The sequence below is a fragment of the Schistocerca nitens genome, chromosome 3 (assembly GCF_023898315.1).
Source record: "Schistocerca nitens isolate TAMUIC-IGC-003100 chromosome 3, iqSchNite1.1, whole genome shotgun sequence".
NCBI lineage: Eukaryota > Metazoa > Arthropoda > Insecta > Orthoptera > Acrididae > Schistocerca > Schistocerca nitens.
Window position 1 is genome coordinate 243666580 of NC_064616.1, and position 13437 is coordinate 243680016.

Consider the following 13437-nt stretch of genomic DNA (forward strand, 5'->3'; position numbering starts at 1 on the left):
GGAGACGGGATTGAACCGTCGTCCTCCCGAATGCGAGTCCAGTGTGCTAACCACTGCGCCACCTCGCTCGGTTCCATCCATTGTCCGCAGTCCTCTTTGCCACATGACAATATTGGATTTCTAATTTGTTCCTTTAACAGAAAAATATGGAAGTGTGATTACAGCTCTGACAGCTGCTTTGTTAGAGCAAATGTGCATAACCAATGTCTAAAAACTGCATACGAGTCTCCCTCTAAAACACAACACAGGCTAATTGTAAGCCAGACATATGCTGCTATTAGAATAATAAAAACAATATTCTGCAGATGGTTTGATTTTAGAAAGGTCAGACTGATGGCCTCAGCAATTTGGTCCCTTAGGAATTAACACACATTTGAACATTTAGAAAGGTCAAATACGTAGACTGCCTTAAAGGTTTCAAGGCAGAAATAAAGAAACTCAGCTCAAAACTGGGAAACTACAAAGGTTCACAGAGATTCTCCCAGTATCTTCCAAGAGACATACTCTGTTAGGCTGCAGATAATATTTTATTTTAGGCCTCACAGATGAACCAAAAGACACCCTGAATAAACACGAAGCACTGTACATACAAGCAAGAACCTTCTCATGAAAATATTATCTTGTATGGAACTGCACTAATGGAAATGTTCAGTGAGACACAACAGAGGAAGCAGACTGAGACCCTGTAAGTACTGGGACATGACCAACAGTAGCACAATGACCTGGAACTTAGTCAAAAAGCTCAACTGTGATCCACAAGTAGTGGAATAAATGTCAAAAGTAACACCAAACCAAGCTGCCATCAACTCCTCCTAACTAGATAGTCTCACAAAGGATGAAAAAAGCCCAAAATCAATAGATGCCTATAGCAAGATTCAAATTACTTCATTGAGCTATTTTCCTTAAAAGAATTCATCCTATGACTAAACTCAAAGAAAAATGAAAAAGCAGCAGAACAACATTGTGTGGAACGGATAAAACAGCCAAACAATGGATCCTGGACCTTATCAATCACTGCCTCAAGAAATGCGAGGTCCCAAAGATGTGGGAGGGGGGAGGAGGGAGAGGGGGGGAGAGGGGGGCGGGAGAGGGGGAGAGAGAGATTCAGCCTGTATACCAATGACCAACTGACACCAAGTTACATGACCCACTTCCCTTATACCAACGATCTGGTCATCACAGCTAAATGGAAGATTTTTGAGGTGGTAGAAGAAAACCCAGAATGTGCTCCAAGCACCACATCAGTATACTACCACAAAAACACCCTTAAATCTAATGCTGCAAAGACACAAATCGGTGACTTCCACCTTCACTCAAAACAAGCAAATTGAAAGCTGACTGTAACATGAAATGACATCATCCTGGAACACACAGATAAGCCATCATACCTGGGTACAATACAAATAAATATTTATATCTGAAAAGATGACACGGAAGGAACTCACTGCTGCCACTAACCTCTGATGTACAAACATCACAGTGAAAAGACCCTTCAAAGCTGCAGAAGACTTACTGAGAAAACTGGCTAACAGCAAATGGGGATCCCAGCCCAGGCACAGTACTTCTCCATAGCGCATAATATGCTTGCCTGGTGTGGTCGAGATCTGTACATGCCAAAAAGGTCAAATAAGATCAAATGAAACATGTCAGCTAATAACTGGTTGCATGAAACCCACGTTGCTAAATAACCTATACAAACCAGCCAGACTTACGAATCTCAACTCCTGAAAATATGGTTACAAACATACTGAGACGTTTAAGCATAATCTCAATGAATGACATACCATTTGGAGATTCCTGTGAACCTTGGAGACTTAAATCCCACATGAGATTCATGAACAAAAAACTCATCGAGCTTTGAAATGACTGGCCTGGCACTTCAGAAGATACCCAGTGACAAGAACTTGAGCTTGAAGATTTGGGCGAGCATGAACAGCATCAGAATGAGCAGAGTGCTAGTGAAAACAAAACTGATCAAGTGGGACATTATAGGTGCTTACGATAACAGATGTGATTGTGGCGAATATCAGGATATGGAACATCTTCTCACCTGTCCTAACCGTCCCAGTAAATACACCCTCAAAGAAGTCTGAAAATAAGAAAGTACTGAAGCACATAACAGTGCACACTCACCAATGAACAAGTACTGCACCATCCTCTTGTCCAGCCTTGATAAATTCAAATGTACCCTCAAAATAACTCAAAAGATCTTCACGGGGGTTGTCTGTAACTGAAATACGCACATAGTTTAGTACATCCAATGACATATAAGAAATAAATTATTAATACAGATAAATATTTATATCTGAAAAGACGATAAGGAAGAAACTAACTGCTGCCATTAAAACTGCAACACCAGGAAAGACAGCAAATAACAATATTTTACTTATTGTGCAAGTCCAGTAAAGCAGGAAGAATACATTATTAATTTTCTATGTCATTTGTGGGTATACAGAGTGTGTGATTCGCTACACAAAGCTGTCACCTCTGGCAGCAACAATGGCTGGTGCTCAACAGCGAGGTCATTAGTACCCTTACAAACATTAATAGGAACAAAATGGTTCAAATGGCTCTGAGCACTATGGGACTCAACTGCTGAGGTCATTAGTCCCCTAGAACTTAGAACTAGTTAAACCTAACTAACCTAAGGACATCACAAACATCCATGCCCGAGGCAGGATTCGAACCTGCGACCGTAGCGGTCTTGCGGTTCCAGACTGCAGCGCCTTTAACCGCACGGCCACTTCGGCCGGCTTAATAGGAACAAATTTGCTTGAAGTGTCATAATACTAAGAAGTCTTACACAAAAAGAAGCATTCTCTCTCATTCTCACTCACAATCACCGGACATTTCACACTAGGTCACATGTATTAAGACAGCATAAATGTGGGCAGATGCTTGAAAACTGCCAATTAAAACAGAAGAAAGATAAGAGGAAAGCTCAAATAATTATACATGGATATGTGACTGGCTGATCACTTACAACAAACATGGATAAGCCAGCCACCCTGATAATACATTAAAAAACTTCTAACTAATATTTTAGGGGACAATTCGGACATTTCACAAAACTAAAAAGTAGTCGCATTTTTTTTTTATTTTCAATTAAAATAGATGGCAAATGCATCAGCAAATGAGCTGCTGCCCTCTTGTCTGAATATAAAACACAGTCTACTAAAATGTGGTGCACCACGGTCTGTATGCTCCAAGCATCACACATTGGAAGCCCTCTATCCTCTCACTAGTCACAGGGCTGTGTCCTATGTGGAGACAGGTGAGAAGGACCTCATCCCATCTGCACGGCTGGAAGTCTGTGTTGTAGACTTCACTAGATGCAGCTTACTGTCTGCCACTTCCAGCCACTAGACTTCCAATTGATGCACGATTCTGTACCTCAACAGTGAGGTGATAGCAATGTAGGGGGGATGGCACACATGGAGCTGGTTTGAGGAGGGGTATCAGAATTGCATCCATCCATAAGTTGGGAAACTGGCCTGTCTGCCATATAAAATAAAAACAGTGTATTCCTTTGATGCCATTTTCAAGATCTGCAGCATACTACATCGGATTTTGTCGTGACCGGATGAAGTATCACAAGCCTCCAACTGTGATGCATCAAAGTCCTACGTAGAGAATAGGCAGTTGTAGGACTAAGAATTCTTGGACCTGAAGTCCAACTCACTCCTCTCCATGGTGGCATGGGAACAGTGGAACACTGGAGCTTGGCTGGCACTGGGAGTAATCACCGCAAAATGCTATGCCATTGTCTGGGCAATATTTTTGGGAACTGTTTGGAGACAACCACTGTTTTAGCACCACTGTTACAGGTAACTAACTGCGTTTACCAAAATTCCTGCCGACAGCTTCCCATATTTTCATAAAACAATTTGAGCAGTTGAGAGATTTCAGGAATACTTTTCATGACCTTTTCTTGCCCTCCTAGACGTATACTAATTGAAAGGCTGTGTGGTTTTCTGCCATTGGGCAGCATTTAAACCATCACAAAGCCATATGTCTGATGCAGATTGCTGAGTGGCACTCATTGGTCTACCGAGGTACAGGTTGACTCCGAAGATGACCTGAGGACTTTGGGATGGATAAATTAGGGGCATGGTGGACCACTGATGTGATGTGGTCCACCCATTCATGGATGCTGCCTTTGTGTTAAAACACAGCCACCTGGCAGAACAGTGTCTAGATAGCTCTGCTGATCATCCATCATGGTGGTGTCCTTTCAAGAATTGCTTCATTCGATAAGTGAATCTAATGTGGGAATAGGCCACTCAAATGAAGGTCATCACTGACTTCCCACTGGGCCGAATCCGCGAGGGCTGGGGAGGAGAATGAGCGGTGTACGGCTACGGGTGCCCAGTAGCAGTGTTGAAATAAGTAGGATTGCCTGTGTTGAGGATGCGAAGCTCTTGTGACATCATGAGACACTATAAATCTTGAGCCCTAAAAATACATTATGGGCATTGCAATTTCTCAGTAGGAGAAATGGGAGTTGATGTATAAGATCTCTGAGAGCCTCAGAATCTATTGCTCCCTGTGCTGGTAAGTACATCTACATCTACATCTACATGACTACTCTGCAATTCACATTTAAGTGCTTGGCAGAGGGTTCGTCGAACCACAATCATACTATCTCTCTACCATTCCACTCCCGAACAGCGCGCGGGAAAAACGAACACCTAAACCTTTCTGTTCGAGCTCTGATTTCTCTTATTTTATTTTGATGATCATTCCTACCTATGTAGGTTGGGCTCAACAAAATATTTTCGCATTCGGAAGAGAAAGTAGGTGACTGAAATTTCGTAAATAGATCTCGCCGCGAGGAAAAACGTCTTTGCTGTAATGACTTCCATCCCAATTCGCGTATCATATCTGCCACACTTTCTCCCCTACTACGTGATAATACAAAACGAGCTGCCCTTTTTTGCACCCTTTCGATGTCCTCCGTCAATCCCACCTGGTAAGGATCCCACACCGCGCAGCAATATTCTAACAGAGGACGAACGAGTGTGGTGTAAGCTGTCTCTTTAGTGGACTTGTTGCATCTTCTAAGTGTCCTGCAAATGAAACGCAACCTTTGGCTCGCCTTCCCCACAGTATTATATATGTGGTCTTTCCAACTGAAGTTGTTCGTAATTTTAACACCCTGGCACTTAGTTGAATTGACAGCCTTGAGAATTGTACTATTTATCGAGTAATCGAATTCCAACGGATTTCTTTTGGAACTCATGTGGATCACCTCACACTTTTCGTTATTTAGCGTCAACTGCCACCTGCCACACCATACAGCAATCTTTTCTAAATCGCTTTGCAACTGATACTGGTCTTCGGATGACCTTACTAGACGGTAAATTACAGCATCATCTGCGAACAACCTAAGAGAACTGCTCAGATTGTCCAGAGAGCAGAGAGTAATCTGTTGACCCAAATGAACTTCAATGGTAACTGCTCAGTAACGAGAGATAGACTAGAGGAGTGGTGTGTGTTATTGGCAAACACAGCGAACACTCGTTTGTCCCTTTCCCCAGTCAGGTCATCCTTGGGGTCAAGGGTATAGTCCCATAGCACAGGGGCATCAGTAGCTTTAAAACATGTTTCTTGCATACAGAAGCCCATGGGGTGTTCTTGTGCTATGAGTTTCAGTTCCTCCAATAACTGCAACGGGTGGAGGCTGTCTTGGGGTGAGATGGTTGCCACAGGCATTCATATTTCACTGGCTCTGAAACATGAGAACCGTCAAATAGAATGAGGTCTGCATGATCTGATGATATAGAACCTGGCTTCTTCTGACACTTGTCTGCCAAAGAAGGTTTTGTAGGAATGAGTGAGGCAATGGTAGCGACAATGCTGGTCTGTTTACTGGAGGTTGCCATTTAATGTGCCTGAAGCTCTGCCATGTTGGCAACCATGGTCTTTTCTGATGTTCTGGGGAGAGCTATGGGCTTCACAAAAACAGCACTTTTACAAATGCATTGACACTACCAACCACCGTTTGTGTAGAGGCATCAGCTTTCAGAATAGGCTTTCTAAGATCTGAAGTGAAAGAAGTAGTGACTGTGGGAGGCTGCATGGACTTCAAGGTCATTTTTGCCTGACCATAATGGTAACACTTGATTGTTATCAGTTCCTGCATATTCCTTTCTTCAAGACAGAAGCAGCAGTCCTTACTCCAGACAGGATGATCCCAGAGCAATTTACACGGGCTGCCCAGAAAGTAATGCACCACATTTTTTTCCTGAGTTGAAAACAATGCTACGAATGCAAAACATTATGTATGTATTATTTGAAGCCTCCTGAGTAAGCATGCCAAGTTTTCATCACTTCTGATAGATAGTGTAGCTGCAGGACAGTTTCAAAATGGTATCTGTAGGTGATGGACATTACAAGCAATGTGCTGCCATTGAATTTCTCACTGCAGAGAAAGAAAACTGTGGAGAATACTCACAAACACTTGTGCAAAGTCTGTGGAGCATCTGCTGTCAACAGAAGTACTTTTAGTTGCTCGGCACAGAGGGTGATGTCATCAGAAGGCGGTTCAGTAGACCTCCACGATTTGCAGCGGTCGGGGAAACCATCCACGGCTGTCACACCTGACATGTTGCTGCCAGCTGATGATGTCATCCACAGAGACAGATGCATTATGACTCGAGAAGACATTTCGAGGATGATGATGAGGTGATTCACACAGTGAAGCACTGGCTCTGCCACCAGGACAAGGGTTGGTACCGACAGGGCATATATGTCCTTGTTTCATGGTGGAAGAAGGCCATAGAATGGGATGGAGATTACGTGGAAAAATAGGGTGTGTAGATAAAACACCATTCTTTCATGTGTGTAACTCTCATTATGTTCAATAAAGAATTGTTGAAGAAAAAAAATGTGGTGCATCACTTTCTGGGCGACCCTCGTACATACTTTGGAGGAGATGAACAAATGACTCATTTGTGGGTGGCTTTACCACATTTGCCATAAATGGCTTCTCTGTTACATGCTAGTGTGATGTGCCCAAAGTGCTGCCATTTAAGACAGCGCATTGGGTTGGGGAGATAAGATCACATGTGTAAATGAAGGAAACCTGCCTTGATATGCTCTGGAAGTTCCCTGCTATCGAATGTAAGAATAAAGGAGTGCAATTTGAGCAGATCGACATCAGTCATTTTCATTATATTTTGCACGTCAGTGACACCTTCTTGGGCCCACTCATCTTTCAATTCTTCTTTGGGGATATTTACAAGTTTTCAACAAGATATAAAATGTTTGCTGTAGTTCAATGTGTCAAGTAGTTCTGTTTTGATCAAAAAATCCCAGAGGCACTTTCCTTTCTGGAAATTTGTTGCTTGTTGGGAACTACAAGTTTTGACCAACAGTATCCCACTTGACAATTGCTTCACAGATTTTGAAGTGTCAGCAATGCCCTCTAAATCCTTTTGAATGTACAAAGCTGTCCTCTTTGCTTTTAACTATTAAAAACACATTCTAACTAGCAGCACGTGTTCTGTTACTAGAAACAAAACTCTTTGAATTAACACTTGTATCAGGAGGACTGGCAACACAAGCTCTCTCTGTTGGAGCCAACCCCGTGTTACTAGTGGAGGCCGAAATGCACGCGTCTTAGCTCACGCAGGCTGGCGTGAGGAGGGAAGAACTATACTGACGTGAGGTCTGGAACATGACAAGGCATTAGAATTCAGAAAGCGCACGGAATTAGTTTGATACTTAACTTTAATCCATTAATGATGAACGTCGCTCTTGACGGTACATGAGTCACAATATTATCTGTTCAGAAGACATAGTAACTAAATGTGGCGCCTTGCTAGGTCGTAGCAAATGACGTAGCTGAAGGCTATGCTAAACTGTCGTCTCTGCAAATGAGAGCGTAAGTAGTCAGTGAACCATCGCTAGCAAAGTCGGCTGTACAACTGGGGCGAGTGCTAGGGAGTCTGTCTAGACTAGACCTGCCCCTGGGTCCCACGTATACTAACGGACCGCAGCCGATTTAAAGGCTACCCCCTATCAAGTGTGGTGTGTGGCGGTGACACCACACTCTCAGCTGGTGTTGGCACACACTAGCTACACCCATGCACTAGGATCTGAAAGAGAGAAAATTGGGGGTTCTATCTTAGTCCCAAGGGCAGCTACGGAAAATGGTCTGCCCAGACAGAGCCCTGCTTGTCTAGGTAAGCCTTCTAAAACTGAGGTGTGGCAGGTTCCTCAGAGGTTGACTGGTAATGACTGTTCACCTCAACAGCCACACATATATGTTTGGTCTGTAGCACACTTTGAGACTGACAGCTTCTTCTTCTTCTTCTTCTTCTTCTTCTTCTTCTTCTTCCTGAGGCTTTTACCATCTCCTCAACCTTGGCGGTTAAGCCAAGATCCCCATTCCCCGTGACACAACGTTCTACTGGCTTGCCACACAGTGATTGCCGAAGCATGCCCAGTGCTTACAGTGCCAAAGGACTGAAGGCACTCACTAGTCCCCAACTCAGGAAATCCGGGTTTCCTAAGCTCATAACATACCCAGCAAACGAATGCTGATTTCTCAGAAGTACTTGCCACTTAGCACAACCTGGGCAAGCAAGTGTAACTTATCAAATGTCATGGACACAGTGAGCAGTATTCTGAAGTACATCATTCCATGCCGCTTCAACTCTATACCAATCTGTTGTAGCCATGTTGTCTTGTAATGTTTTGTGTTCCTGGCTGTATGAGGAGAGGATGGTATGATAAGTGGGTGGCCAGTTTCCTCTCACTACTACACAAAATGCACACTTGGTTAAAATACACTTTATTACAGGAACCAAGTAAGTACTTAACTTCAATGATGTCCAGTCTGAAGTTCTGTGGTTAACAGCAATCAATCAACATGTACTAATTCTTGAATCTTGTCTGTATCCATATCACAACTACAGGGTGTTTCAAAAATGACCGGTATATTTGAAACGGTAATAAAAACTAAACAAGCAGCGATAGAAATACACCATTTGTTGCAATATGCTTGGGACAACAGTACATTTTCAGGCAGACAAACTTTCGAAATTACAGTAGTTACAATTGTCAACAACAGATGGCGCTGCGGTCTGGGAAACTCTATAGTACGATATTTTCCACATATCCACCATGCGTAGCAATAATATGGCGTAGTCTCTGAATGAAATTACCCGAAACCTTTGACAATGTGTCTGGCGGAATGGCTTCACATGCAGATGAGATGTACTGCTTCAGCTGTTCAATTGTTTCTGGATTCTGGCGGTACACCTGGTCTTTCAAGTGTCCCCACAGAAAGAAGTCACAGGGGTTCATGTCTGGCGAATAGGGAGGCCAATCCACGCCGCCTCCTGTATGTTTCGGATAGCCCAAAGCAATCACACGATCATCGAAATATTCATTCAGGAAATTAAAGACGTCGGCCGTGCGATGTGGCCGGGCACCATCTTGCATAAACCATGAGGTGTTCGCAGTGTCGTCTAAGGCAGTTTGTACCACCACAAATTCACGAAGAATGTCCAGATAGCGTGATGCAGTAATCGTTTTGGATCTGAAAAATGGGCCAATGATTCCTTTGGAAGAAATGGCGGCCCAGACCAGTACTTTTTGAGGATGCAGGGACGATGGGACTGCAACATGGGGCTTTTCGGGTCCCCATATGCGCCAGTTCTGTTTATTGACGAAGCCGTCCAGGTAAAAATAAGCTTCGTCAGTAAACCAAATGCTGCCCACATGCATATCGCCGTCATCAATCCTGTGCACTATATCGTTAGCGAATGTCTCTCGTGCAGCAATGGTAGCGGCGCTGAAGGGTTGCCGCGTTTGAATTTTGTATGGATAGAGGTGTAAACTCTGGCGCATGAGACGATACGTGGACGTTGGCGTCATTTGGACCGCAGCTGCAACACGGCGAACGGAAACCCGAGGCCGCTGTTGGATCACCTGCTGCACTAGCTGCGCGTTGCCCTCCATGGTTGCCGTACGCGGTCGCCCTACCTTTCCAGCACGTTCATCCGTCACGTTCCCAGTCCGTTGAAATTTGTCAAACAGATCCTTTATTGTATCGCTTTTCGGTCCTTTGGTTACATTAAACCTCCGTTGAAAACTTCGTCTTTTTGCAACAACACTGTGTTCTAGACGGTGGAATTCCAACACCAGAAAAATCCTCTGTTCTAAGGAATAAACCATGTTGTCCACAGCACACTTGCACGTTGTGAACAGCACACGCTTACAGCAGAAAGACGACGTACAGAATGGCACACCCACAGACTGCGTTGTCTTCTATATCTTTCACATCACTTGCAGCGCCATCTGTTGTTGAAAATTGTAACTAATGTAATTTCGAAAGTTTGTCCGCCTGAAAATGTACTGTTGTCCCATGCATATTGCAACAAACGGTGTATTTCTATCGCTGCTCGTTTAGTTTTTATTGCCATTTCAAATATACTGGTCATTTTTGAAACACCCTGTATATACAATGATTAATGTTTCCTCACAGCTAGCTAAGGTGCAAGGCGACAACTGTCACTGTCGAAGACTAGACCACAGTGCAACATATTGAGGTATGGAGATTGAGAGTTTGAGACAGCTCAGTCAGCAGTGGTGGCCTATATGCATGCTGCCCCGGTGTGTAGCCTGAGGATCATGTCTTGGTCTTCTCTTGTCATAGGCACACTTAGTTCAGCACCTGCCATACAATGTTTCCTTGTGTCAACAGGTGTGTTGGTGAAGGCATATGCCAGCACTCAATCAATGTGAGGGTTTGCTGTTCCCATGAAGGAAACTGTTACAAAAAAAAGTAAGGACTCTACAAGCAGTAGTTGAGAACTCTGCATGTCTGTGGAGAATCCCTCTGTTTACAGTTCATTAAACACCTGTAATTAATTTACTGTGCTCCACTCCACTTCCTTCTACAGATCCTTTTCACTATTATATCAGCATTAAAAATTAAATGAGTAAGCAAGAGGGTAACAAATTGGTTATTCTCTACTGACCCCTCCAACTCAAACTAATTTTTATTTTGATATTATGAGTCAAAACAACAATGCAATTATTTGTACACAGTTTTTTTCATTATAATGTAAAATTTAAAACAAATTGCATTAAGAGCAAAACAAAAAAATCTCTCGTATATATACAATGAAAGACCCTAGACCATCATGTAAGGAAGACTCTTAGCACTCTAAAACTTCCCACATAAGGCCTAACAAAAAATATCTGCCAGGCACACTGAATATCAACACTTTACTAAGACTGCAAAACTTAAACAATTGATGGATGTATTAAACAGATGTAACATACTCACACCAGCACTTCAGGAAAGCAGACACGGAGATAACAACATATTTGAAACGGAGGGCTACAGTACTTTTAAAGGTAAACAGACCATAAAGAATAAATAGAAAGTCACTATGCTTGGAGCAGCTTTTATGGTCAAATGGAATATAACAGAATCTATAACAAATTTTACATCCACATCACAGTGAATATCACTCATCCCATTTACATCAGCAAACTATGGCTATACCATCATAAAAGGAAATGAACCTACCATCTAGGACAATAAAAACATCCAGAAAAAGTCAAACAATTTTGGGAACCACTAGAAAAAGACATGTCAAAAATATGAAAGCATCATGCAGAAGTAGTCTTAGAAGACTTCAATCCACTGATTGGCAGAGAAGAGAATTAATTACAAAGAAATAATAGGAAGTTTGACATATTGCCTGTTGGCTTCTGTCACAAGTTCTTTGGTCAACATTTGTTTGAGGATTTTTCTGATGTTGGTTGGTTTAAAAGAGGGGGAAAGGGACCAAACTGTGAGGTCATCGGTCCCTTGTTCCTAATAAAACTACACCACAAGTGTGAGAATAAAACAGACGAGACATATAACACGAAAAAGAAAGAAAGGAAACACCACAAGAACGAAGGAAAGGCAACAAACACTAAAAGAAACAAAACAACAAGAAAATAGAGAGATGCAAGAAACAGTTAGAAGAGAGTAAAACAAGGAAGCAGATTACAGTGGCTGGCCGACCACAAAAATAAAAAGGACAAGCCAGCCACCCTGCAACACATTAAAACCTCCACCCTAAAAGCACTAGGGTGGAGGACACAGAGGGGCAAAGGACATGCACTAAAACTCAGATCGAATGATAAAACCCACCCTCACAAATGAAACTTAAAACCAAACCAGCCGATGAGGCGTTGCCTGCTAAAATTAATGGTAACGAGTCCGGCAACCGAAGATGAAGTCACAGGGCAGCCAAAGGAGGACACAGCAGAAGAATATGGGCCACTGTCAACCGGGCACCGCACCGACACTCACGCAGGTATTCACGGTGCAGGAGGTAGTTGTGGGTTGCCCAGGCATGGCCAATGCGGAGCCAGCAGAGAACCATGGAGTCCCTGCGAGAGGCCTTCATCAAGGACTTCCACACATTCGTGGTCCCCTTAATGGCTCGCAGTTTGTTGTGTGTACTGAGATTTTGCCATTCCGTCTCCCAAAGCTGAAAAATCTTGTGGCATAATGACAAACGCAGGTCTGTTGTGGGGATGCCCATCTACAGAAGTGGTTTCCGTGTAGCCTGTTTGACCAGCCTGTCATCAAGTTCATTTCCTGGGATTCCGATGTGACCAGGGGTCCAGAAGAACACCACTGAGCGACTGGACCGTGCCAGGGTACAGATGGGCTCCTGGATGGACGCTACCAAAGGATGACAAGGATAGCACTGGTTGATAGTTTTCAGGCTGCTCAAGGAGTCAGTACATAAAAGAAAAGACTCCCCAGGGCATGAAAGCAGATATGGAAGTGCACAAGAAATGGCCACCAGCTCTATAGTGAATGCACTGCAACCATCGGGTAAGGAATGTTGTTCAATATGGCCACCGTGAATGTAGCCAAAGCCAACGCGACCATCAGCCATCGAGCCGTTGGTGTAAATCACTTCAGAGCCCCGGAACACATCACAAATCAAGAGGAAGTCATAGCGGAGAGCCGCAGGGTTAAAGGAGTCCTTAGGGATACGTGAAAGGTCCAGACGAAGCTGCGGCCGAGGCGTACACCATGGAGGCGTACGTGAATGGGCCGCAAGTAGAGGTGGTAAAGGGAAGGACTCCAGTTAGGAGAGAAGGGACCGCACGTGAACCGCAATCTTTAGCCCCGATCTGGGCCGTCGATGCAGGAGATGGACTGCCGCAGGCGGGAAAACGAGACGGTGATTCGGATGCGCAGGAAAACTACGAATGTGTGCAACGTAACTGGTGAGCAGTTGTGCGTATCTGATTTGCATTGGAGGGACCCCAGCCTCCACCAGTATGCTGGTCACCGGACTCGCCCTAAAAGCCCCTGTCCCTAGTTGAATCCCGCTGTGGTGCACAGGTTCGAGTAAATGCAACAGTGAGGGCGCTGCCAAACCATAAACCACACTCCCATAG

At 43.8% G+C, this 13437-nt stretch overlaps 1 protein-coding gene across 1 annotated transcript in view; it reads right to left on the reverse strand.

Annotated features, from left to right (window-relative positions):
* The window catches only part of LOC126249558 (dual specificity protein phosphatase MPK-4), a 106985-nt gene that overhangs the window by 63765 nt on the left and 29783 nt on the right, over window positions 1–13437 (reverse strand). Inside the window, exon 4 of the mRNA XM_049951222.1 lies at window positions 2134–2230. Coding sequence (XP_049807179.1) covers window positions 2134–2230 — 97 coding nt within the window. The remainder of the gene's footprint in view (window positions 1–2133; window positions 2231–13437) is intronic.